This window comes from Melospiza georgiana, chromosome 3, assembly GCF_028018845.1.
Source record: "Melospiza georgiana isolate bMelGeo1 chromosome 3, bMelGeo1.pri, whole genome shotgun sequence".
In the NCBI taxonomy this organism is placed as follows: Eukaryota; Metazoa; Chordata; class Aves; order Passeriformes; family Passerellidae; genus Melospiza; species Melospiza georgiana.
Window position 1 is genome coordinate 69990256 of NC_080432.1, and position 25923 is coordinate 70016178.

At 45.5% G+C, this 25923-nt stretch overlaps 1 protein-coding gene across 1 annotated transcript in view; it reads left to right on the top strand.

Annotated features, from left to right (window-relative positions):
• The first annotated feature begins 259 nt into the window (after positions 1-259).
• The window catches only part of FNDC1 (fibronectin type III domain containing 1), a 62393-nt gene continuing 36729 nt past the window's right edge, over positions 260-25923 (top strand). The window contains exons 1-4 of the mRNA XM_058021384.1: positions 260-290; positions 22968-23177; positions 23565-23663; positions 25469-25583. Of these exons, the coding sequence (XP_057877367.1) occupies positions 22976-23177; positions 23565-23663; positions 25469-25583 (416 nt within the window). The 5' untranslated portion in view covers positions 260-290; positions 22968-22975. The remainder of the gene's footprint in view (positions 291-22967; positions 23178-23564; positions 23664-25468; positions 25584-25923) is intronic.

Below are 25923 nucleotides of genomic sequence, written 5' to 3' on the forward strand. Positions count from 1 at the left end.
GGCGCTGGCCGCCGGGGCGGGCGGGCCGGGGCCGGGGGGCGGAGGGCCGTCTCTCGCCTCCGCGGGGCCGCCCCGCTGGCTGCAGTGTCCCGGCAGCCCGGGAGGAGGAGACGGCGGGGCGCGCAGGCAGCAGCGGGGCAGCCCCGCCGAGACGGTCTCCGGGCGGGCGGCAGCTCCGCGCCCCGCCGCTCCCGCCGCCCGCGCCCCGCGCCCCGGCCCCATGGCGGGGCCCGCCGCGCCCTGCGCCGCCCTGCTGCTGCTGGCCGCCCTGCTGCCCGCCGCCCTGCCAGGTACGCGGGAGCTGCCGCCCCACGCGTGTCGCTGCCCGGCGGGGAGGTGCCCGGGGCGGGGGGCTCCGGGGGGACGCGGTGCTTGGGGACGCCCGCGGCGCCGCTCTCGGCCCCGGCCCGGCAAGGGGACCAGCGGGGACACCCCGGCCGAGGCGGCCGCCTCCCTGTCCCGCGCAGGCACCTGCCGCTGCCCCCGGTGTGTACGGGCCCCTCGGCCGGTCCCCCGAGCGGGGACGGGAGCTGCAGAGCCGGGCAAGCCTCGGCACCGAGGGTCACCCGGCTTTCGGAGAGCGGCCGGGACCCTCCGTGGGTCGGCCCGCTGCGGCTCTGCCGCGTTTCGGGCAGCTCCGGAGCGCGGGGCCGCAGCCCACACGGACGCTCGTAGCTAGACGTGAGCTGACGGCACCGGAGGGTGACAGCCTCCCGCTTGCCTTCAGCCCATGGATGCCTTTTTCCCCATGGAACCTCGTGCTGGTTCCACCGTCCCGTCGGGGCTCTGCTGAGGAGCCCCTTTCAGTCCCCGTGAGCGGCGCTGACACCGGGCAGCGCAGCGCTGCATCTCCCCGGGAAGCCCGGAGAGATCCCTCTCTTCTCTTCGTTCCCGCCGCCGGAGTCCCGCGGATCGAACCCTGCATCGGCCTGGGCGAGGCTGGCGCTGCTGTCAGAGCTCCCCGGCCCGCAGGGTCAGGTTTAAGCTGCTCTGGAGGTGGCAGAGGTTGTGGGAGGCAGTGGCAGATGTGCCCTGTCCTTTCCCTTGTGGAAGCAGTGAGCGATCAGTGCAGCCCCCGCGGCGCTTTTTGCACGGCAGACAACGCTGAGCCGAATCTCCCCAGCTTGTGGCCGCAAGGTGTGCATCAGATAAAGACGGGCTATAGACACAGGTGCGGAGGCATTTCAGCGCCAGAATGTGTCTGTCGGGGTTACAGTAGCCAGGGTGGCACAGGGACACTTGTCCCCAGCTCCGGATGTGGTGGCTGTCCCATCTCCAGCCCCGTGCTGTAGTCGCAGAGGAGCCGGCCGAGGACGATGGCATCCTCCCCAGCTCTCCTGCAGCTCTGGGCTGTGCGGCAGAGCCTGGGACTTCATGTCACCCGTGGCTCCTGGTGAGTTTTAGTGTGCAGCTAAACATCCAGACAGAAATTATCTCCTTACCCTGGAACTGTGGTCTCTCTGCAACTTGCTGTGCACATCTGGGTTAAGCTTGGAATCACACTCCTGGAAGCGGTTTTATAGTAGTGCTCCCTTGTGGCAGTGGTAAATGGAGGGGGAACTGCATCTCTGGGGCTGCCTGCTGGAAAGTGAGAGGAGAAGGGAAGGGAGCAGGGGAATTTTTGTTCTACTAGTGAGGGAAACATCGTGAGAAATGTCATAGCCTCTGAGGAAAAGTGTTAGCTGTTGAGTGCATGCAGGCTCTTGCTTCCCTGACAGTGTAATGTCTAAAGTGATTCTTGGAGATTCTGATACTTCACTAAAATTTTTGCATGTAATATCCATCTAGTCTTTCCTTGTTTGCAGTCCCACACCAGTGTGCTGTAAAAATTGGGCCAATTTCTGAACAAACCCAAATGTGTTGGCATAGTGCTGCACAGAGCTCTGCGTGCTTCCCAGCTATGGAACTCTGGAGCACACCAAAACCTGCTGGAGTGGGAATACTGAGCTTTAACCCCAGAGTGGCTGGAGAGGACTGGATGTGGGCTGCATGTGTACTCCTGTCCTTGTTGGTGTGCTGGCCGCATTGAGTGGACACCACTTTCCTTCTCCAGTCTAGAGAGTAGTTTATAAGCTACAAACACAGTTTATAAGCTATAAACACAGGCTGTGTCCTGAGCAAGTGCAGTCTTAGACAAGAGGGCTGGTGGGTTCTGGAGTTCTTTTTCAGGGGGTAAAAGCCATTGCTGAGCATTTTTGCTGCCCTTGGTCCTGTTTCTCAAATTCTAGCTGTGTTTGAAATGGTCCTGCTGACCACCTTTACTGCATGTGCTCTAGGGGAACTCTCCCAAACTCACTCTGCACTTTGGAGCCTTTGTCCAAGTACCATGTCTGTGAGACGGGGAGGCTGCCTTGGCTCAGCAGACAGGCTCCAATGAAGTGAAAAAGCCCTTCAATTTCTGTCTGTGGAAAGAAAAGAAGGATTTTTCCCCAGTAAGGGTCTGGCATTGGGCTGGTGCTGTCATTGACTGTGTTCTGTTTATCAAAATAGAAAATCAGTGTGGGGCCTGTGCCCAGGATTGTTGTGGCAGTCCTCGGGCCAAGAAAGCGTAAGAGAAGGGTGTTGTGCTGGAGCCAGCTCAGGGGGCAGATCCCATTTGTGTATTGCCAAGAGGGATTTGTTGCTTGCTGCCAGATCCCATGTGTGGAAGAATGGATACTGACTACAGAAAACAGTAGTCACCCACCCACCTTATTAGCTTAGACAAACAGTATTCAGGAACCACCTGCGGCCAGCGGGAGCAATTTGGGAGAAACATTAAGAAGAGTCTATGGTCAGAGCAAGAGCCTTTCTGACAGCAGTACTAACTCTCATTTTCCTCCCTTGTCTAGACTGTCTGACACAAACAGAGAAAGCAGAAGGGTCTCCAAGGGAATTTTCCACTTCATTTAGCTCTAAGGAATGTATCTTCTCAGTTATTTAGGACAGCGCTGTAATGGTCTTAACTGTATAGCTCTGTACCAGCCTCTGGGTGTGTCAGATGTATGAAAGCTCCTGTGCTGTCCAAGTCTGTGATTCCAGCTCTTCAGACAGCACATGGACTGATTTTGGCTGGATGTGTGGTTAAGATGCTTGCAGAAGCTGATCTATACAGAAAGAAATTAGAAGGGGGGGCTGAGTCGATGATGCAGCAAGTCAAAGACACACCAGCAGGGGGAATGGGATCCTGTGTCTATGATCCAGTGTCTTGAGTGAGCATTCAGTTGCACAAAAATGCAGCTCAGACACATTCAGTGGTCATACTTCCCATGCAGGACACTTAAAAGTGACTTCTAAGTTCTCAAGATAACTTAGGTTGGACTTTATATCTGCTTCACATGGTATGCAGCTGTCTGCGGGTGGGCTGTTGTCTTCACATGAAGGAAGCATAGCAGTATTTCCACCAGGTGCAGCTGCTGGTGCATGTCCAGGACCCGTGGTTTCTCTGTCTGGGAGTTATGTAACACACCTCAGTCTGTCACTGAGGAAGTGCTCAGGAATGTGGCTAAGTTGGCATTGGGATGTGCTGGCACCAGGCATTAGGTCTCTTAAGTTTATGCTGTTGCAGCTCAAGTATAATAAGGACTGGAACCTCTTCCTAACCAAAGACTTCTAGATTGAACCTGTGTTTAGTAGCTTGGGTGTGATCCCAAATATGCAAAAAACTGCAGCCAAACCAACACTTTTTCCCCCCCTTAGTTTTGAAGTGTCAGGATCAGCTTATCTTTAACTTGAGTTACCTGTCTTCATAAATTAGTATTCCTTTACTCCCCCTTCACCTGCCCAAGTGAACCATGGCTAGGTGCATGCATGTATCATGGGAACATTTACCTTTAGTTGTGCTTTCTGCTGGGAAAGAGGAGGGGACATGGATGAAAGGCAAGTCTCCCACAGACTGCCAATGCACTAAGCAGGAGAAGTGGTCACTTCCCCAGAGGAGATGGTGTGGACATCGATGTGCCTTCCTCTTGGGAAGCCCCATGCTGCTATTTTCTCCCCCAAGCTGTAGGTGTACCACACTTTTGTGCAGCCTTGAGAGAATTCTCCCAACCCTGCAGACTCTGTACTGATCCTTCAGGCAGGTGCCAGCACTCCCAGTTGTCTTTTTCTACCCCTGAAATTGCCACTTGTCATTTCTCTTCCACAGCTCCCTTAAGCAGCAACACTTTCACTGGTGTGCTGCGCTGTGGGATTGCTTTTATTCCTTTGAATGCATGTGAAATTTAATGCACTTGCAACTATGAGTGTTTTCCTTATTCCCCAAGATGAGAAAGATGGTTTCATGTCTGCAGCCAGTGCCCCTGCCCAGCAAGAGAGGGAGGGATGAACTGCTGGGTTGTGAAGCAGTGGAATCCAGAGGAGAGCAGCAGATTCTGAAGCGGAGATATCCTTTCCCTCTGTAAAAACCCAAGTGTTTTGCTTCCATGTGCATTGAGAACTTGAATTTTGGCTATGTTTGCACTAACCTTATAGCCTCTGAGGAGTGGTATGTCTTACATTTCCAGTTCAGTAGAGGAGTGATGGGTGTCTTGAAGAAATGTGAGGTTGTCTGAAAGATACTTTGCTGTGCATGACCCAACAGAAAACCTTTGAAATCGTGTTTGCATTTTCATATATGTGTTTGCTATACTGCTGCTTATTCTGCTGCACTGTTGGCTGCAAAACCTACAGTCTGTGTTGAATGTTCACAAACTGAAGTGCCAAAATAAGCACTGCCAAGATCAAGACAGTGGCTTAAATTGCACAAGATTTAAAGAAAACCAAGAACTGCTGAGATCTTCTGCTTTGCTGTCTGTTCTCTGAGTCTCAGGACACACGTTTCTTAATTTCCTCCACACCCTGGATGCCTAGGGATTTAGAGGAGTGGTGTGGTATAGTCCTGTGTCTCCACTGCTTGACTCTTACCAAAGAGGCATTTAGACCAGCAGGATTTTGCACTGCCCTTGTACCTAGCAAGACTGACTATGCACACTCTGACCCCAACTCTCACATTTATTCTTGCTTGAGGCACCAGCAGCTTTTGCCTGCAGCACCTCTCTAGTTGGATTCATTTCCTTTGGGGGTGTACAAGCACCTGGAAAGTGTCTGCTTTCCCTGGTTCCTCTTTAAACTTTAGAGAAGGCTGTAATGCAAAATAACTTTTTCCACAGTGTACCACATGGTTGAGTGCTTAACTGCTGCACCAGTAGCAGAGTTAACAAGAGCAACATCAAACAGTATTTACACAGCATCCCCCTCATTGCTTGCTCTTGATTTGCCTGGGGAGATGAGAGGCTGTGCTGACAGCTCACGTGATTCTGGTCCCCAGCAAGACCTGTGCAGGCTGCTGAGCTCCCTCTGCCTCCTCTCTGCTGGATGGGACCTGGTACCCACTTCTCTCCAGACCACTTTTCCTGTGTCCTGCCCTCCTAAGGCACGTGGCTGCTGGCTCACATAGCTCTGTAGCTCTGGAAATGGCAAATTGTCCTCCCTGGAGCTGCTGTCTGGGATGTCATATAAGGTCTTTTCTCCTACTCAGAGTTTCTGCAAATGTGTGTTTAAACTTCAGCATGTTTTGTACTGTTCACAGCAGTCACTGTACCTCGCTCTCATTAAACTTGTAACCTCTGGCCCACTGTTTGCTCTTCATAAATGACATCTGTGCAGTGGGACACAGAGGCTTTTCCCACGTGCCAGGTTGGGTTGTGTACCCTGGCAATGTCACATCTCTGTGCTGTGGTCAGAGCTGAGCACGCTTCAGTGCCTCTGAAATCAGCCTGAATGTGTCTCCATTTTGGTATAGGTGCTTGCATTTGGCAGGTCTGTATTTAAAGCCAATAGACTTAAGGAGTAGAGAAGCAAGGAAAAGTGGAAGAAAGACCCAAGATATGTAGAAATTGTGTGCTTTAAACAGAGACCTTTTCCTAAACAAAGAGAAATTGTTAGTTACATCAAATGTAATACTGAAATCCAGTGGTAAGGAAGGCAGTCCAAACTTCTCCTCATCCTGGAAGAACCATAAAACGTACATCCAAATTTAACTATGTACACATTAAAAAGTGGTCTGGAGAAGTGTGCATTTTAAATCAACTTTCTTCAGTGAGTAACTCAGTCATCAAATCAGCTCTTCATTAAACAGAGTAAATTACTCTTTGAGGACTGTGGAGTGTGTTCATATTTCACAGTTCCAGAGCAGCTATTCCACTCTTACATAGTTATTAAGTCCTCTTGGGCATCCTGCAATGATCCTGGTTCCAGCAAATCTTTCCGACTGTTGTATTCTTCCTGCACTAAACTGATTATTTTTCCATTGGAGGAGTTGGTTGTTCTTAATATATACATTTGTTGTAAAATAAGAGGCCATTCTTCAGATGGTTATTTGTCATGTTTACTGTAGAGTTGACTACAATATTTTGGCTGAAACTTTTTTTTGGAAAAAAGTGCAGGACTGCTGGAGCTGGAATATTAGTGTTTCTTCATCTCTAAAAAAAAAGACAGAAATAAGAGAAATTGAATAGTCAACATAATTTGTTTTGGTATTCTGTTATGAAGTGCTTAATCCCTTCTTTCAGAGTGGTGTCCTTGGAAGGGTGTACAGAAGGGCTGCTATCGGGGGAAAACTACTGAGTATGCCTTAAAAATCCCACAATGGAAAGCAGCAAATGTAACTGGCAAAACATGCTGCCATGCATGTTTTATGGTACCAGAGAACAGCCCAAGCCCTGCTACCTGCCTGGCCAGCCCTCTCAGAGCCCTTGGATGCTCCTGCTGCTGAGGGAGGGGAGGGTGGGAGCAGCACCCAGTTCCCAACCCCAGCACCCATCCTGCAGCCTGAGAAGCATCCAGGCTTCATGTTTTCAGCCTTGGGAAGGCAGTGTTTAATTTTGCCTTTGCTGCTGAGCTCTTGGGGCAGGTCTGAGAGCAGGACACAGGCTGTAGCCAGATGGATGGAGAGCTGGATTTAGATGCTGTAGCTCCTGCTGGGTAGTGTCTTGCTTCATGTGGCAGCCCCATGCAAGCACCTAATGGCATCAGAATCTGCCCCTGCATGAGTAACTGAGCTGCACTTTCACACAGTCTGCATGTCTTTCCCTTTGGTCACCTTTTGAAGCCATGCCGAGTTCAGTGACATAATTGTGTGGTCTTTAGCCCGGGATGTGTTGCAGATGGCCTCAGCCTCAGGCTCCAGGAGGCTGCAGCAGCCTGAGGCTGGGAGTGATCCAGTGACTTGGCCGAGGGCTCGCTGCACTTGCAGGAGTGGCTGCTCTGGGTTATGTGTTTGCAGCCCTGCTGGCTGCATCAGCTGAGCTTCGTGTCCCAGCTGTGCCATCGCTCTCATGTTTCTGGTCTCCCAAAGGAGAGGTGCTAAAAACAGTTTAAAACCAAATGGCAGTGATGGAAATGCTCCATTTGGCTTTGCTGGTCTGAGACTCCGGGCTGATTTCCGGTTGCATGTATTTTTAATATATGTATTTGATAAATGTCTAAGGTTGTGTTACTGGGGAGGTGGGTTGGGATCACAAGGCCTGGTTTCATCCAAAAGTCTGAGACAGACTTTGAAAGTGACATCTCAGCTTTCCTGAACTCCACTGGCCCTGTTTTAAAAATGAGTTGAATGCTTTTTCCATGCTATGCTGTGCTGAAGAACTGCCCAAGCTAAGACCCTACTCCCTTCTACTTGAAATTTTCCAAACAAGAAGTAATGACTGATGTCTTGTGAATTGCCCAGTTGCCCAAAGCTGAATGTATGCAGAAGCAAAATTGCTGTCTGTACAAAGAAACAAAGTCAAAAGAATGAAATTAACCAGAAAAGCTTTTCTGTGATAGCACAGCAACAGTATTGAAAACCTAGAAAGTCTAAACCTTAAACAGCAATATTAGCAAGCCAAATTTCCATGCTAGATGTGTACAGTGATGTATTATTTTGTTTGCAAGGTGGTGATTGCTCTGCCAGGGCGCTGAGCTCCTTTTCTTCACTCGTAATGACTACTGTAAGTCAAGCCAGTCCTCCAAGAGCCTGAGTACACGCTTAAATGGCAGTCAGGGGACTGAATGCTCAGTGAGCATGTACATGTTTTCATGAAAGCCCTTCCCAGTCAGATCAGAGCTGCTGGGTTTCAGCTGCTGAGCACAAATTTATTACCACAAGATGTCTCAGACCATATGTGCTCCTCATCTGCCCTCCCAGCAAGTCAGCCCCCAGTGCAGGATGTGCCATGCCCCTTGGAAGTGCTGATTGCTGAGGGCCAGACACCTCTGCAAACACTCTTTCCTCTGCAAAAACACCTGTTTAAATTATCCTCAGGGAGGGATGATGAGTGGTATGAGACATTGTGGCATTCTGGTTGTGTTTGGGATCGCATGGGGCTGGAAACCTGCAGCTGATGATGTGACGTGAGAATGGGAACAAGTGTGAAACCTTGGAGGGATGGAAACAGATTTCAAACTGCTACTTAAGTGAAATTAAAAGAGAAATGGCTTTGAACTGGCTTAAGTCTTTCCTTGTGGTGGTGACAAGGCAGCTGTCCCGTGTTATGCTAGCACAGGGCAGTCACAGGCAGCATGGTGTGGGCACAGTTGGAGTGTGTCTGGGAGAGGATGGTGTCCACATTCCCACTGGGAGTGGAGGGAAGGAACCATCTGTGTGTGTCAACAGAGGGAAGGGAGAAGGAAATACAAGAAAAAACAAGTTTGTTTTCTTTTCCCTAACACTAGCAGGGAGAGATGAAGGATTCAGCCCAGTGGAGAGAGCTGAAGTCAGAGCTCAGGTAACTGATGGACCTCAGGGTCTGGTGGGTGTAAGCATCAAAGTATCTGATGAGTTAGTGTGGACATTTCTGAAAGAAGGTGGTGTGTTTGAAGATGGGAGAGTGATTTTTAGCGTATTCCTACTGTTCAACCTGTTGCTTTCCTTTGGGAGAAGCAAGATTTTTCTTAGGACTGGACACTTACAGAACAAGCTGCTAGTAATTGTAGTGAGGGTGGCAGAAGCAGACCCTATGTATCCAAACATAAGAGCCTCATAAAATTAGACACAGAGTCTGCAAGATTTTTGGCAATATGAAATGAACCATTTGGCTTTTTCAGCAGTTGGACCTTTTGCAAATATATTTTTTCTCTGCTTATGTTGTATAAATATATTTTTAAAACCCCCAAACTTTTGTTATGCTTGCAAGTAGTCCCCATAAAAACCAAGAAGGCAAATAGTGAAACTTCAAAATGCTTGTAGTAATTTGGGGCCTCTTTGTATGGAAGGAAATCACTGTGTTTCAGGAAGCTTTGCAGCTTCAGCAAAATGTTTGTGCTACTGAATGGTAGCAGATGGCCAACCCGCAAAAGGTTAGCAAGTTGCTTAAATTACTTGTAAAATAGCACAAATTTCCTTGCCTTGCTCTTAGCAGCCAGCCTTGGTTTGAGGGATCCAAGCTTGGGCCTTGTTTCTGCTGTTGCTGCAAGGCTGCTTCCCCAGCACTGGCCACACAGAACACCCAGGTTCAGGCTGCCCATAACCCTGTTTGATAACCTGCCCTTGCCATGCAGATCTAGGCAAAGCCCTGAGACAGCAGAGATTGCCACTGCCACAGAAGTAAGAATTGGCTTTCATCAGTAGCTCAGGTTTGAAGAGAGAGGGAATTATTGTTCATCACCACATCATTATAGGTCACCAGCATTGGTGATGGGTGGGTCAGAGCTCACAAGCAAAGCAGGCAGTGCTGGGCAGGTGTTTTGGTGTTAGAAAGCTTCATTCCTCTGAGCTGCACCAGGTCACCTCGCAGCAGTCACAGTGGCCTGATCAATGCACCCTTCCACTGCATCCTTCCTTCCAAATCTCCTACTTTGGGTGTTCAAACACCAAGCATGAATAGCATAAAATAGGAGTGCACGTACATTGTACATAGCTCTAACAGCCTGCCAGCTATGGCATGTTAAAGACGCTGGAAGTCCTTCCTGAGACTTGTTCTCCTGATTTTTGCAGAGGCTTTGTTAACAGGAAGGATTGATTTTCTTCTTCCCCAGAGGCTCCACTTGCTGTACATCCCACTGGTCAGGGATATTCTGTGCTTTGTGGGGAGAAGCTGCAAGTCTTGAACCTCAATATTGGAGGCAAAATCAATGTAGATATGTGAATTTTCAGTTCTAAATATCCCTGGTCTAACCCAAGGAAGATGGCATAGATTCTCTTTTACAAACCTGCTGAGCTGTGACTGCATCTTTTTTATATGTTCAGATGCTTTTCAAGGTTATTAATTGGGTAAAATCTTTGCCAGCTGTCTCTCAGTACTTGACAAATCATGATGAGGTGAATCCAAGTGGCTGCTGCCGTGTGTCTCAGTTGTGTCTGCTCAGCTATGATAGAGCTGCTTCTAACTTGTGAAACAGCCCAGGGCTTTGCATGAAGGCATTGCTTTGAAAATGACTGCAGAAAGTTGCTCTTTGGAAAAGAAATCAAACAAGGAAGTAATTTATCAGTAACGAAGATCTGTGCCTATCTGAGCCCAACCTAATACAGACGTCCAAAGAATAGCAATCATAGTATTCTGTGCATTTCCCTGCCATGCACTTTATCTGGGGTCTATGAGTTTTGCACTTTGGGAGCCTTGGAGGGTGTGCCCCCAGCTTCCCTTTTAGACTAGAAAGCTATATGTGTGCTTTCTGAAACAACTTCTGCAATAAATAATGTGGAATAAAGTTAGAAGAATCAGAGCAGGTATTACTTCAAGACACAAACCGTGAGCCGTTTTGTATTAGAGATAGATAAATAATATTTTAGTGGGTTTTATTTGCATTTTACATTAAGAGGAAGCAGGAAAGGCTATGTTATTTTAAGATTTATGTTTTGCAGTCTCTGTAAAGAAACTTAATCTCTGACTGCTGCTAATGAAAGAGCAGAGACTAATGTTGAGCCTGAGTTTTATTCTTATAAACCTGCACCTTGGGAAACCTGCACACCTGATTTATAAAAGGCTTGGAAATGTGAAATAAAAATGAAGAGTTTTAAATTTTATTTTCCTTCAATGCATGATGAAGCTTGAATTCCTACTCCCTGACTTTGTGAGTCTGAGGCATTTTTGGCAGTTTCGAATGGAAAGTTGAACATGCACTTCACTAGAGATGGAATGGAAAGACTTTACATAAACATATGAATCTCCAGTAGATTAAAAAATCTGTGCTATTTCACTGGGTAAGGGAACAAATTTATCTATATTTGAAGTGGTTTTGGAGAGAAGTGTAAATCAACTGTCCCAAATGTAAGTAGGATGCTTGAGGATGATTTGGTGACATCTGTGGTATGCATAAAGGAATGAACTAAATGCAGAGCCACAGCATCCAGACTGCCAACGCTTTGGATTCAAACCCAATCTTCATTTCAGAAGTATCCTACTGATCATCTTTCCCTCCCCCCCTTTTTTTTCCTGTATAAGTGAAAATCAGTTTTCTGAAATTTTCAAAATCCTAGATTTCTGAATAACAGTTGAAGCCATGAGGTTTTTTTACTAGTTGTGGCTTGGTTAACACTTGTTGCTGTGTCCACAAATGACAGATGCAATCCATTTGCTGAGTGTTAAAGTGGCCAAAATTAACAGGTTTTTCAGGGGATGTGAAGGTGATTGAGAGTTGTCACTTTCCTCCCACAGCCTGTCACAAACCAGTACAGTTTGGTTTGTAGGCTGTAGGCTCCCATTTGTCTCCTGCTTTGAGGATGGGCCATGAAACATCCCAGCAACCAATAGCTGGGAGAAATTTGGAAGGAAATTGGGTGTTTGGATAGAAGTATTTAATTGAAAATAAAATTAACAGATAAAGTGTATAATATGAATGAAACATGCAAAGCTTTGTGCTTTATGGATGTTGGTAACCACTGTCTGATGAGGTTGGAGTGAAAGCTGGTGCAGAAAGAGAGCTGTGCTTCCTCCTGTGACTTCCCCTAAGCCTAGTCCATATCCTCATTCAGGATAATTACATACAATGTTTTCTTCAGCCTTTAAGTGAGCAGGGCCTCATTCTTCACTTGAGTGCTTCTATAGCATGCCAATGGTTTTAATGAGATTGCATGGATGTGAAAGGAGAGCAGATTTAGGTTCATAAGAAATGATCCAGGTGCACAGCATAAAGATGCTGCCACGGTTTAGTTAGCCTCCTAATGAGCAGTGCAATTTTAATGGGTGTGTTTTCCTTTCTGGAGATCGATGGCCATGGCTGTGGGGAGAGGACAGAGCTTGGCTCACAGAAGCGCATGCTCTGGCTCTGACTTGTGTCCCTGCCAACCCACTTCAAAGCTGCCTGCCTCAGGCTGAGGGCACAGGGGAGGGAGCAGTGGTGGAGGGGATGCCTGACAGCCTAGAAACAATGCTCTCTTTTTTTACTACCTCACCTGTGGGCATCCTTTGAGGTCCAGCTCGAGGGAAATAAGCTGTCTCATCTGCAAGCCTGTGTGGTGACGGTGAATGTCCTGGGTAAGCTGCAGTGCAGTAACTCACACACCCAGGGCCCATGTCCAGTGTGGGCAGAGCAGCATCGTGCAAGCTCCATGCTGGTGTCAGTGCTGGAGAGAAGGGCGTTTGTGGGCTTGTAATCCTGTCATCCTTCCCATATAGTCATAACTGCATGGCCATCAGCTGTGGTTGGAGTTTCACCTTCAACTTAAAGAAAGCTCTGCATATATTTCCTCATGTGGCAATGAAACATCTTCTCGGTGGCAGCTTCACAGAATGTGAGAAGACCACTTAGACTAAGTCAGTCTGAGCAAATATTCTGTCTTATTCCAGATTTTCATCAATAAGAGTGTGGCTGCTCATCATGGGTTGTGCAGCCGAAATCCTGCCTGAGTTCCAAGTGGCACTTGAAATATCCCCAAAGGGATATTCCCCTTTGGGATATTCTCAAAGGCTGCCTCTGACAGCCTTTGAAATGTTTGAGGGACAAGCAGTAGACTGGAGTAGTAGTGAGCAAAAGGGAGCCCTGCACTCCAGGAACTTGCATGAAAGAGCCTGTTGAAATCCCCAAGTTCGCCACAGGCATCAGTGACAGATGGATGCACGAGTGCCCATGCAGTGCCCTCAGGAGCCATGGAGCTGCTCAGGGGGATCCTGCTGCCTTGGAATCTCTCAAGGATTTCTTCTCCTACCTTCTCCTGAAGTCAGAGAGAGCAATGTGAGCTGTGCTTAAAACCCACTTCTCCCCACTAAGGAGAGTGTTGTCACTCGTGATACCAATGGGCTTCTCTAACACTGATTAAGCTGTTCCCAGGGCCAGTGCTGTTAAAGGCCCCAGCCTTTGTGGCTGTGAGAAGAGTGTGAGGATGGTACATGAGTGCAGGTGGAAGTCAGGGATGTCCCAGGGAAGATGTGGCTTCCAGGTATTCAGGACCATGTTGTGGGTTTCTCTTCTGTGCTGTCCACTTCTCTTCAATGAACAGTGTGTTTTCAATACCTTCTTCGACAACAAAAATACACATTAAAACGTAGTATGAGTCAAGTGTCCCTAATTTTAAAGAGGAAACTAACCAAAACTGTAGGTCTGTTAGCTTTGTGGCAATGTTTTGTTTGCTCTTAACTTTCCTGACATGGCTTTGATGTATTGTGTGCTTCGTCTTAGACTGTTAGAAACAAAGAAGTTACCACAGTTTATAGTAAATGAAGAACATGAATATGAAAACAACAACAAAGTGTAGGTGAAAACAATGTGGTGACTACAGTCATGAACATGGTGTGGAAAGACAGACTTTGAAAGGGGGTGTTTTATTGTGACAATGTCTTGCCATGGCATGAGTTGCTTGATGTGGGTTCATGTTCTAATTTTCTCAGGCAGGTTTCCTTCCTGTCACTGAACTTCTGACTAGAGCTAGAGGACAGCCTGTAAAAGGATTATCTGTGGGAAAACAAGCTCTGTTCTAACTTTATCCTGTGCTGTTGTCATGTTTGTGGTTGCAGTCAGTTTAAATTCAGACTGCACCATTTGAGGCACCCTCAGGCTCTGATTTATCTCAGAAATAGGGCTTAAGATGTTGTAAGTTGATATTTGTGCTATTTCTACAACTGAATGTCCAGTAAATCCAAGAAATATGAGTTTCTTGCACACTAGGAAAAATCTGAGTGTCACAGGAGCTGCTAGTGGAGACAGCCAGGAGTCTCGTGAGGCAGTGTGGTGTCAGCACTGGGAAACCTCAGGTGCATTTCAGAGGAGAAGCACTAATATTCCCGTTATCCTGCAGATAAGGAGTTGAAGTGGTGCATATGGAATCATTGGGGGTCAATGGCTTTATCAGATCTATTGACACCTTAAGCTCTTCCTCCTTGTTGATTTAAAATAAATGGGTGAGCTTTGCTATAAATCTCTTTTTCTGTAAAATCACTGAGTCTCCCTTCTTGCAAATCAAATTTCCAGCGACAGGCCTGATGAAGTAGAGGTTTCCACTGAAGCCAGGGAGCTTCGGGTCAAACTGGAGTACCACAGGCATCCAGTCCCTCCTTACAGTGTTCCATTTTTAAGTTTAGAAAAGGTCAGACTTGAAGTCAGTAAACAAAGATTGAAAGGATACCTGTATTAACATTTGAAACTTAATCAAATCGTATAGATCTGATTTTTATTTGTTATCAAAACCTAAAAGGCTGTAAGCCTAAATCTGCTGATGGTACCACCTAATCCTCAGGCTGTTTTCTGGATTCTCAAGGAACAGCTGGAGTCACAATTATGCCTCTGTCCTGCATAGGAAGAAAAGTCCTTATGTTGTCAGTCATTTTGGCAGTTCCTCTGGCTGATATGGTTAAGCCGCGTAAAAGGGAACAATCCACCAGAAACAAAATTATTTTCACCAGATGAAGAACTTCAAAGACTTCAAATGTAAGCAAACTAATATTATCAGGACCTTGAAAGATGCATTGACGAGAATCCAAAAGAAAAATAGATTAATATCAGTGTGAATTGGTATTAGACAGCCAGGTGGAGGAAATGTATCTACACAAAGGGATAGTTTGAGTGATAGGTTTATAAGCCACCTTTCAGTGCTGGTTTTGGAGTAGCTGGTTTCAAAAACTCTTCCAAAATGGGTCTGCCAAATGTTCAACTTCTTCTGTATTTTACTTATTAGGGAATTGGGAATAATTATAGTTTTTATGACATACAAAGTACATTCTTCATAAATGCTGCTCCCATTTCTGTTAGCGATTGAGGATTTGATTTTAGAGGGGTCACACCCCTACATACTGTTCTTGATTTACAGAGTATGCTATATCCATCCATATCCATCTCACTGCCTGATGTTTGGAAGCTTTCAGGAGGCCTGCTGCTGGAATAGGTTTCATGTTTTGCACTCCCAGAAGTGGCTGCTGAGTTGAGCAGTGGGCTGTACTTCTGCAGGAGCTGAAACAGTGGCCTGATGTAAACCATGTGTTCTGGAGCTCAGGCCATGCACATTAGTGTGGGTGGCAACAAGGAGCCCCAGGGCCAGAGCTGTGCAGCCAGGAGAGCTTGAAAACCACCTGCTCAGTTCTTCTGGACTGTCAGGGGTTTCTGTCCTCCCATTGGACCTAAAGGAGCAATGACTTGGTGCCTCTAGCTCTGGAGCAGGGGTGGATTTCAAAATAAGTTGGGGACAAAGTGTGCTACCAAGGCTTCAGCTGGGAACTCGGAAGGTTTAGGCTGTGAGAGTAGTGAAGAGCTTTGAATGCAGTCTTGAATCAAAGAACTCGAATGTGGTGAGGGACATATTTAAGTGCTCCTGAGACTGATATCATTCTCCAGGTGACAATTACAAGTGAAAAATGTATGCTGTAGTGGCACAGCTATGTTAAATAAAGCAAGGGGGCTTTTTTTAAGGCATAGCTGTCCACAGCATCTCTTGAGAAGAATGTGGAAAGAGAAAGATGGAAAATGCAAGTTTTAAAATTATAACAGTGGGGTTCTGAGAGCTGTATGGCTCAGAATGGATGGCTTTTTCTGTTGCAGCTCTGGGTCCAGTTGGAGAAACTGTTTCCATAAGTTTTTGTTGCTTGGTTAGAGCATGCAGCAAAGCACATCTTCCTGAGTCTCAGTTCTCCCTTGCTAAGTGCCATGATTCTACCCCCTTGTCATGGTGGCTGAGGACACTATCCATGCCTTTGTAGCTATCATTTTAGAGGGAACCTCAGGTGGGCCCTAATCCATCCCTGCATTTCTCTGTGGCAAACCCTTGCCCAGCTATATGCTGTGAATGGTTGCACTGATACAAATGATGCTTTTCTGTCACCTGTGATGCCTGTTCAAGCCAACCAGTCACACCTGCAAGGCAGCAGGGTGAGAAGGCAGCTCTGTCCTCCTGGTGACTGGCAAGAGGAGGATGTCTGGCAAAGGAATGTGCACAGCCACATACCTGTTGTCCATACCTCACCTGTGGTTGCAGCGACTGTGCACTTCATCTGTTCTGGTGCTGGAGTTCTTTGTAGTGCCCATACCTGCCTGGTGAGCAACATGGTCACTGATGATGTGCGTTGTAAAGGTTTTGGCTGTATAAATATGCTAGCAGATGTAGATGAGCAACGTCATGATTAGACTAAGATACCAAGGGTGCAGTCTCCAGAGAGAGCAGACAATTATAGCCCAGTAAGTTAATGGAAAGAGACCCCCAGCTCAGTCTGTGAGTGAAGCCAGTAATGGTGAGGGCAACCCATGCCTCTGCCAGCTGGTTTCACCTGTTCTGTCCCCTCAAGGAACCCCCTAAGCTGTTGTCACTCCAGTACCACCTTTCCTCCAACTCAGTGAACAGGCAGGTGTTGGACAACACCCTGAATGGGCACTGCAGACCAGGGCCATGGCTGCAGTGTGCTCTGACAGCCTTCGTGAAGTTCCTGGGAGTCTTTGCACAGTGGTTTGATCACTGGAGAAGCCCAGATCTGAGGCCTCCAAAACCAGTGGGTGTGAGAGGCGGACACAGCCCAGCCTCAGAGGGCTCCCTTCAAAGGTCACTGATGCAGAAGGAAGCCTTGATGTGCATTGATGTCAGTGGGAGAACGTGAAGCCTTTGATAACTCACTGTTGGTTTTTCCTAAGTCGTAATACACGTGTTAATCGTGTAGAATTACATTCCTGAGTTTGGAAAGTGCCCTAGTCCACTGTGCTCAGCATTCAGAGAGCTCTTCAAAGGGAGCACTGGAAACTTCTGTTGACGCTGTCAATTTAAAGAATGTCCTCCGGATGCCAGGTAACTCCTCTACAGATGTATAATGGATCGCTTTCCTTAAATCAGACATTACCGCTGGATGCTGGTCCTCTGCCCGAAACTCCTGACCGGAGCCCAGTGAATTATGGCACAGATTCCATTGTGCTTTGCAGGAACTGCAGCGTTCCAGTCCCTGCTTTCTGCGCCAAGCAGAAGTGTGTGGAAATGTGCTAAACGATTTTTTCTTCTTTTTTTCTGCAAGAAACAAAGGATGTTTATGTCACTCGCCTCTGCTGCTTTAACTGATTAGCTTATTTCCAGGAGGAGATCTGATGCTGAGTGTATAAATTAGTGACATTACGAGAGTTGGTCAGCCCACACAGGGGAAATTTAACAGTGTGTTTTAAAATGCGAGGGGACCCACCGATCCAGTAAGCCTCAGGGTGGATTTGTTTTTCCATTTCAGTCCTACTTTTTCTTAGGTCATATACTTAGGCTTTTACACGTGTTAACTGCTGCAGTACTCTGAAGATCCCCACTAGAGCTTGTGTTCTGCTCTGTGCCAGGGCAGGTCTGAGGGAAATCACTGATCCCAGAGTCTTGTGCATTTAGAGCAGTCAGCACATCGCAGTTCGGAGGGCCACATCAGCACTGTTTGAGCTGGCTCACCCACTGCAGGAAATATCTTTGCAGAGTGAACTCTTCTTGGGATGGCCCCAGTCCAGCCCTCATTGAAGCTGGTGAATTGCTGACATTTTCTTAACTGAGCTTGGGTCATCAACTTAAAAAAACCCCATCAACTTAAAAAAAATCCAGTAACACTTAGACAAAGTAGGGCATTAATTTTTTGGTGGAAAACAACTATCTTCCTGTAGTATTGTGTTTGTGCTCTTTCTTATTTTCTTCTCTGCTGATGTGTCTTGGGGGTAGCTGTATGGTGACAGGTAACAGACAGAGTACGTGAAGGTGAGGAGGAGAGCAGCCACCCCTGTGTGGGTTGCTGGATGAGAAAAGTGAGATATTTTCTTTCCCCTTTGCTTTTCAGTTATGGTAAAATGACATTTTTCTTTTACTGTTAATGAGTAATCAGCAAAGGTTGAAAGCCTTAAGTTGTACAAAGGACTGCAAAGCTTAGATGCCTGGCTTTGCTGGTAAAGCTCTACTTTCACCTCAAATACACTCTGTTTCATAATCTATTTCAAATCAGGTGAAAAAATAAGATGGTGCATCTAAATTGCTCCAACCCTTAAAGCCAATACAAAAGTGATTTACCTGTTGGAAGACAGGATGTGGGAAACATCCTGTTTGGGGGAAACCTGTTGGGGACATGAAGAAGAAAGAAGTGATCATGTTGCAAAGTATTTTTGAAAAAAACAAAATTTTCCTGGTGAAGGTCTGGCCATGATACAGCCAGTACATGAACACTGCCACATGGATGTGGGGGTTTGCTCTCTGACTTTCCTCACAAGCAGCCCAAAAAGGGCACCTGTAGAGTTGCCCTAGGATGTGTTTGTCATGTGTGCCCTGATCTTGAGTGTCACAGCTCAAGCTGTTGCATTTAGGAGTGGCCAATACAATAGGTTTTATGAGTATGAATGTTTTACAAAGAGTCTTACCTCACAAATGGAATTAAATTTAGAATTGCCCACTAAGGAATTGAAAGATAGTGTCACTTTTTTTCTTGTTCATTAATTAACTAACATTTTTTGCTACAAATACTGTTGACATCTTCATGAGGTAGGGCTTGGACACTTATGGAAATGCATATTATACAGAGTGTTGTTTCCCACAGAAATGGCTCTGAGATCTAGGAACTGCATCTGGCTGGGGTATTTTCTAGTCCTGATGGTGGTTTTGAGTGGAAAAGTGCAGGGTGTCTTTAAACCGAGTTTCTCAGCTCTGAAATTGGACTGCAGATTGCCAGTGGTACAAGGTTCTTATCTCAAAGGACAGTTAGTTGAGCTTAGGGAGCAGTTAAAGTCTTCTTAAGACAGGAGTCTGCTTTTTGAGAAGGATAAATGAACTGAACAGTTCTTTTCTTCTGAACTGCTCTTCTGAGCAGTACTTTTTCTTTAATCTTTCATACTGTTTCGTCTGGTAAAGCAGCAGTAGTCTCAAGTACAGGGTTCAGAATCAGTAAGTCTCATTTTATGCTTAGAACTTAATTTAAAATAGTAATAAAAACCAAAACACCACATTTCCCCTAAAAAAAGCTGCAAAAATCCTACCAGTTTGCTGTTGCAATGCAAATTCTGATGATTTTTGGTCAAGTTGTCCATTGCAAAATTTCATTTACCAGCTACCATTTTTGGTCTTTTCTGATGACTTGTTATCTCTTAGCAGCTACAATTTCTGCCTCCAAGCTGTTACTTTGGTCATGGCTGGGTCACTGTACTCAGTCTCCCAGGCTTCTGCCTGTAAAAGAGAGATTGATAGTTGCTTATAAACTATATGGATGTTATCTACTGGCTGTGCCAAATTATGTGCCATCTCTGCAGCAGAACACATTTTTATAGGTCCAGTTTTCCAGTCCTGAAGTTATGGCGCACAAAGTGTAGAAAAGTTTTTGTTGACTATGGAAGGCAAAAGGAAAAATCTGTACCTGGACTTGTGGTGGTAAATTGAAGTGCCTGATTTTTTGTGACCTCAAATTTCAATGACTTTTTGTACCTTAATGGGTTTGAGTTGTCTTGTATGTTTTCCCCTGCAGTTATAGATTGATTGCTAGGGGTCAGTACTTCCCTTTTCTTCTGGAACTATTTTGTGTTTTCCTTTGCTAGATAATTGATGAGACCCTCTGAAGAGTCTGTATGATTTGGCAAGTGCAAGCTGCCTCCTTGTGTGGTTGTTCAGAGATGTTTTACCCTCAGTTTAGACCTTGTGCTTTGGGCTTACATAGTTTGTAAAATGCTTTCCTACAGTACAGAGACATTTTGGCAATACTAGTGGACATTTCATCTGTGAGAAGTCAGTCTCAAGGCTTTAATCAGCCCTAAATTTTTAGGGCCAAGATACTGTACAGTTTTAGGGCCAAGATTTCTGCAGTTCTAAGTAATGTTGGATTTCTAGACTGAAGAGAGTGAAAGGGAGTGACTCTTTCTCATTTTCGAGACTATAGGAAAGCATTTTATTTTAATGTAATTGCAGGTAGATCTTTAGATGAGTTCTGAAGATGATTGCCAGTTGATTTAGTTTGACCAGAGTGGAAGTTCAGAAAGCTGTTAAATCAGTTTTGGAACAAAAGAGAAGATGCTTACAGGGGTAAATAATGGGCAGATGAGGAAGACCCAACCTTAAGTTCAGTCAAGTACTTGGTTACTTGGTAGCTAATTATTTTAAGACTGTTTAAGACTATTGTTCCTGGGGAGTTCAGTATCCCCACAGGAAGGGGCATCATTGGGAGTTGAATGACTTAAATTAAGCATTGGATTTATTACTTACTCCTCCCATCCCTTCTCTAGTGAGTGTAGCTTGTTTAGGATAGTTCTGATTTTTTGGTGTGATTTTTGTTGGTGGTGGTGGTTCTGAGGGATTTTTTTGAACATGAATAAGCCTGGCTAGGAGGACAAAACTCTGGTCTTTGGGATACAATGAGTTTCTCTTGTTGCACACTGTCTACAGTCCCAGGGTTATCCTCCTTGTGGAAATTCATATTTTTTTCCCCAGAACTAAGATGAGAGTGGGAGACCAGGACAAGGGGATGCTGAGGGGCTGTAACTGCAGAAGACAGTGACTCTGTTGGGGACTTAAGGAGTGTGAAATGTCCTGACTGGGAAGTGCCAACTCTTTGGCATGGCTAAACCTTGTGGGACAGCAACTTTGTAGGTACTTCTGTGGGGAGGTGTGAACCCAGCTTCATCTTGCCCTGTGTGGCTGAGGTCAGGGCCTTCAGCCTTATCCCAGATCAGACTGATGGCTCCTAGGCTGTGATAAACTCCTGCTGCTGCTCTTCATTTTTAATGAGAAGTCCCTTTCTTGTAAAGCCTGGAACAGACTTCACCCAAAAGCGTTGGTTTTGATGGATCAGCAGTTATCAACAATGCTATTTTAACCATTGCTGATAACTCCATCTTGGGTGCCTTTTAACTCCTGCCAGTCAAACTGTGATGAGAAATGATAAATAGAAACTGGAGCTAACTAGTGAAATGGGAACAATGGTAGTAGAGTGTGATGCTGCCATGAGGAAAGTAATTGAATCCTTGGAAAGCCCTGGTTTTAAAATCTCAGCTGATCGCCTGCATTCAGCCTTAGGCTCGGTACAATTCTCTTTGCCTAAAACCACATTTGTTTCAGATTGAATACTTTCCATATGGCTTTCTGGCCGGGCTGGTTCCTTTTGTATCCTTCATCCCTTGCAACTCTCTATTTTAATTGCAGATGAAAGCTGCAGCTTTGACTGGGAAGCAGTGTTCTTCCCAAAACATACAGGGCTTCTGAGAGAAAACCAGCACAGTGTGTTTCCACTGCAGCCTGGAAAAACTTCAGGCACCTGGGAGAGCATGGCTTGTTGAGGAGAGGTGTTATTTCCCTCAGCCAGGGCTGGGATGCTCAGGAGAAATGTTGGGATCTGGGGATGTGGTGGCTACCAATGGCACATGGGCTCCAGTGAGAGCCTAAGGGAATGGGACTGGCTCAATCTGACAAACAGGAGGATAGGGAAACATCTCTCAGCAGCCAGCTGCTCCTTGATGGGAGGCTGCAAAAAGTCACTTCTTGGTGGGAGCAAGGCACATGTAGCCCTGTAATGCTGGGCAGCAGCTGCAGGTAGCTGTTTGGGAGGTTTGGGTTGGACATGAGGAAAATGTATGTGAAATAGCATGGCAGCAGGACCAGGAAAGGGATCATACCCCTGCACTTGGACTGGTGATACTCAACTGCTTTGAGTTCTGTGTCCAGTTTTGGGCCCCTCACTACAAGAAAGTCATTGAGGTGCTGGGGGAAGTCCAGAGAATGGCAGCAAGGCTGGGAAAGCTCTGGAGCACAGGTCTTATAAAGAAACATTGCGGGAGCTGGAGTTGTTAAGAATAGGTGAGAAAAGGTGTCAGGGGTGACCTTGTTAATCTTTACAACTGCTTGAAAGGAAGTTTTAACATGGTGGGAGTCAATCTCTTCTCCCAAGTTGTAAGTGACAGAACAAGAGAAAATGGTCTCAAGTTGCCCAGAAGGAGGTTTAGATTGGATACTAAGAAAGTTTTTTTTTCACTAGAAGAGCGGTTAAGCCTTGAACCAGTGTGACTTCTTAAAAGAACGCTGCCAACTTGTCAGCAAATGTTAAAAAATACCCAACTTGCATGAGATACCTTTTACAGTGCTGAAGGGATCATATAATGGGAGTTTGGGAAGTCAGGAATGAAGGCATGTGCAAAACAGATATTTTAGATATGCCTCTGTTGGAGAACAGAACAATTAGAGATGGGTTTAGGAGCAAAGAACCTGCTTTTAATAGTAAAACTGTTCTGTGCTTCATTTTACACTGAACTTTAGCTCTTCCCAAAAAAATAAGGTACCGGTGTGCCTGAAGTGGGGAAAGAGGGTTTAAAAAAAGAAAAAGGAAAAGATTTAAACAAGAAAGCTACAAGACATCCCCAGTTTCTGGCAGGAGTCCTTGTATTATGATGTGTTTTCACTTTCAAGGTCTTGCACCAGTCTGTCTGAAGGGCCTGGGAAAAGACACTGTTAAGTATTGTACATCCCACTTGGAAATCTTCTTGTTATTCCAATTTGGTTTTACAGAAACAATTAAAAAGCTGTAAAATTATGCCCTTTGTTCTGATCTTTATAGATGTGCTTCCAACAGACATATGTGGAATGTGATATCATGTGCTCCATAGTAACTCTCACGGGGTTTGTGTGTGTGTTTGCTTATTTTGTGAAGAGAGAGGCATGCCAAGCAGACCTCTGAGAGCGCGAGCCCAGTCTGCAGATGGCAAGGTACCTTTTCGGTGGAGACCCCCTTATGGAGCAGGCTTCAGGGGTCCACACAGCAGATCCCAAGGCTATCCCCGTGGATATGGAGAGAGCAACCGAAGGATGAGCTACTCTCCGATGCCGCAAGAGCGACAAAACCAGGAAGCAAGAAAACTGGGTGAGTGAAATTTCCCTGATAGCACCTGGCTTAGCTAGCACGCTTCTGTAGTCCCCTGCAGCTGCCAGGTGAGCACAGATAATGTGCTGTCCTAGGTATCAAAAACCCTTCTTCCTATAAATGAAAACACTTGTTATAATTGTGTCCTGTATCTTAGCAGAGTGAGGGCATTATGTAGAGAATTGTGTAGAAATTGTAGGAGAACTCGATGCTATGTTAAAGAGACACCATGTGCAAGTTTGTTGTATTAACACCAGAGGGAAATGGTGGAGAGAAGAGCCATAGCTCAGATTGTGCTTGCATGTGGTAGGACCACTCTGAAATCCATTCTTTCTTATAAATGAAAAAGGTTACAGGAAACCTTCTGTTTTTTCCTTGCATGCACAGCCTCTGAATCAGTTCATGTGGTTTCACTACCATCAAGGAGCTCACAAGGAAGGAGCCAACCTGTCTATAGGTCATCTTTAACTAAAAGAAAAGTCACAGGTATGTTTCTTTCACATCTACTCTCAATGAGTGGAGACAATTGGATGCAAAGAGATAGCTTTGTGATTTTTACACGGAAAGTCTTTTGGTGCTAGAGCTACTATGTTTTTCTCTTTGTGGTAAAGAGCTTGATGGATGTCTCTAATTCAAGCAGGATTAATAAAATAATATAATTTTGTAACATGGTTGGTTGAGTTTCTGAAGTCCTGTTTATTTTTTTTTTTCTTTAATCTTCTCCTCTCTGTCTACTGACAAATGTTACGCATTGCAGTAACTGCATGAGAAGACTTGATTAAATCAAAGCCAGGCCCCCCAAAATTATATGCCTTCTTTCTCTCAGATCTATAACCCCTTTTTTGAGGGGTTGATTACCAGAAGCATCAACCCAGCAAAAGTTTTCACTTTTATTGGAAAGAAGTGATTGCATGCTGCTGCCACGGTTAAAAAGGATGACTGAGATTCTGAACCATCTCCATACCAGTGTGCTTTTTCACCCCCTCACACTGTGATGTGAATGGCATGGGAATGGCAAAGTGTTTAGGAGGTTTTGATGGTGACAAACACCTATGCCAGAACTGAGAATTGTGGTTGAACTGTATTGAAATCCCATCTCACACCTTTTCCTTTCTCATTAATTGCTCACTTTCTTTCTTCAGGTGCTCCCATTGCAAAACTTTGTCAATAGGCCCCCTAAGCTACTTGTGGGTAGTAGATGGGTCCTCTTGGCCATTTTGTATGGTAGCTGTTTGGCATGGAAAGCCTGGAACTGTCTGAAAACCCTGTGCATTAAAAACCTGATGGAAGAGGGGCAACGTGCCTCCCTGCTGCCTGCCATTTGTGCAGGCAGTGCTGGGTTTTGGGCTAATGCCCTTCTCTTGCTGAAGAGAAGGGCAATCTCTCCCTGAATTTCAGTCATATATGAGTAAGATCCCCAGAGACTGAGATCATCCTCCAGAGTTTACTGGCTCCTTTCCTTTCCTGAGACATCGATATTTTTTCCAATGTTACTTGTCTATAAAACTCTGGAAGGTCGTGCCTTGTACGTTCTGTGCCTTTGGGAGCCTTGGAAATAGTTGTCATTACACTAGTAAGAAAAAATATTCAATCTCTCATTAGCCAGTAGATAGACTAGACTAAAACAACTGTGATGGACAGATAGAAAAGGGAACCTCATCAAAATTAAAAACCTCAAAATATCAAATTAGTTTCACCTAATTTTAAAATTTTGTAAATTATTTGTGAAAGGTACTCTGATATGTCAAAACAGCCCACTTCAATTGTTTTTAAATTTCTTTTCTTGTACACCATAAAATAAATTAAAGCTGAATTCAAACAACCTGTTTGAAGCACTCAAAAACATTAAATAGACACTAATTCTCCCTGGTGAAAAAAATTTTGAAGAAGGTGTTATTGCCCTTCAAAATGAAACCTGATTTTAAAATCTCAGAATTTTCTTTAAGACAAAATTTCTGCTCTCCAGGTACCTCTAGCAGTGCATTTGCTGCAGATGGTGAATATCAGTATGTTAGAAAACATTTGCTGTGGGTAACAGTTTGGGGACAAATAGAGTATTGAAGGACTGTAGAATGTATTAGTACTGTAGTCTTGCTGACACACAGCTAACAAAAGAAATTATTTTTCCATGAAATACCATCAGTAATCAATGCAATTAGTTTTCTACTCCCACCTGTATTTCTAAATCAACTGTGCTGTGTGAATATTATTGCATCAGTTGAAGACATTTGCTGTTTTTTATGAGAACTCCAGTGTTGTCAATGGCATGCTGTTCTGTTTTGCCTTTTCAGAGGAGGAAGAGGTGGAGGTGGCACAAGACATAACTGTTCGAGTTATGTCCTCTCAGTCTGTGCTTGTTACTTGGACTGACCCACTGTATGAAAAGAGGAAGGTTGCAGCAAATAGGTACTTAGCCCTGGGTTTTTAAATGAGTACTGAAGGGGAACTGCTTCCAATGCTCTACTGAATGCTTTTGCATTTATTTAACTGCTGTTGGTTATGAGAAAAATTTAGCTTGCCTCCTAGCGCCCTGCTCGTTAGAATTTAGAGACCTGTGTGAGTGTTGTACTACAGGGGTTTACCTCTCTTCTGAAATGTTGCCAGCACCAGCTCTGGTATTTATTTGGCTATTCCAGCGTTGGTACACCACCACAGCCAGCAAATCCCCAAAGATGCATGGGCAAAGAAGGAGTGGGGGACAAGGCACAGCCCACAGAGGTGAAGTGTTGGATTGATTTGTCAAAAC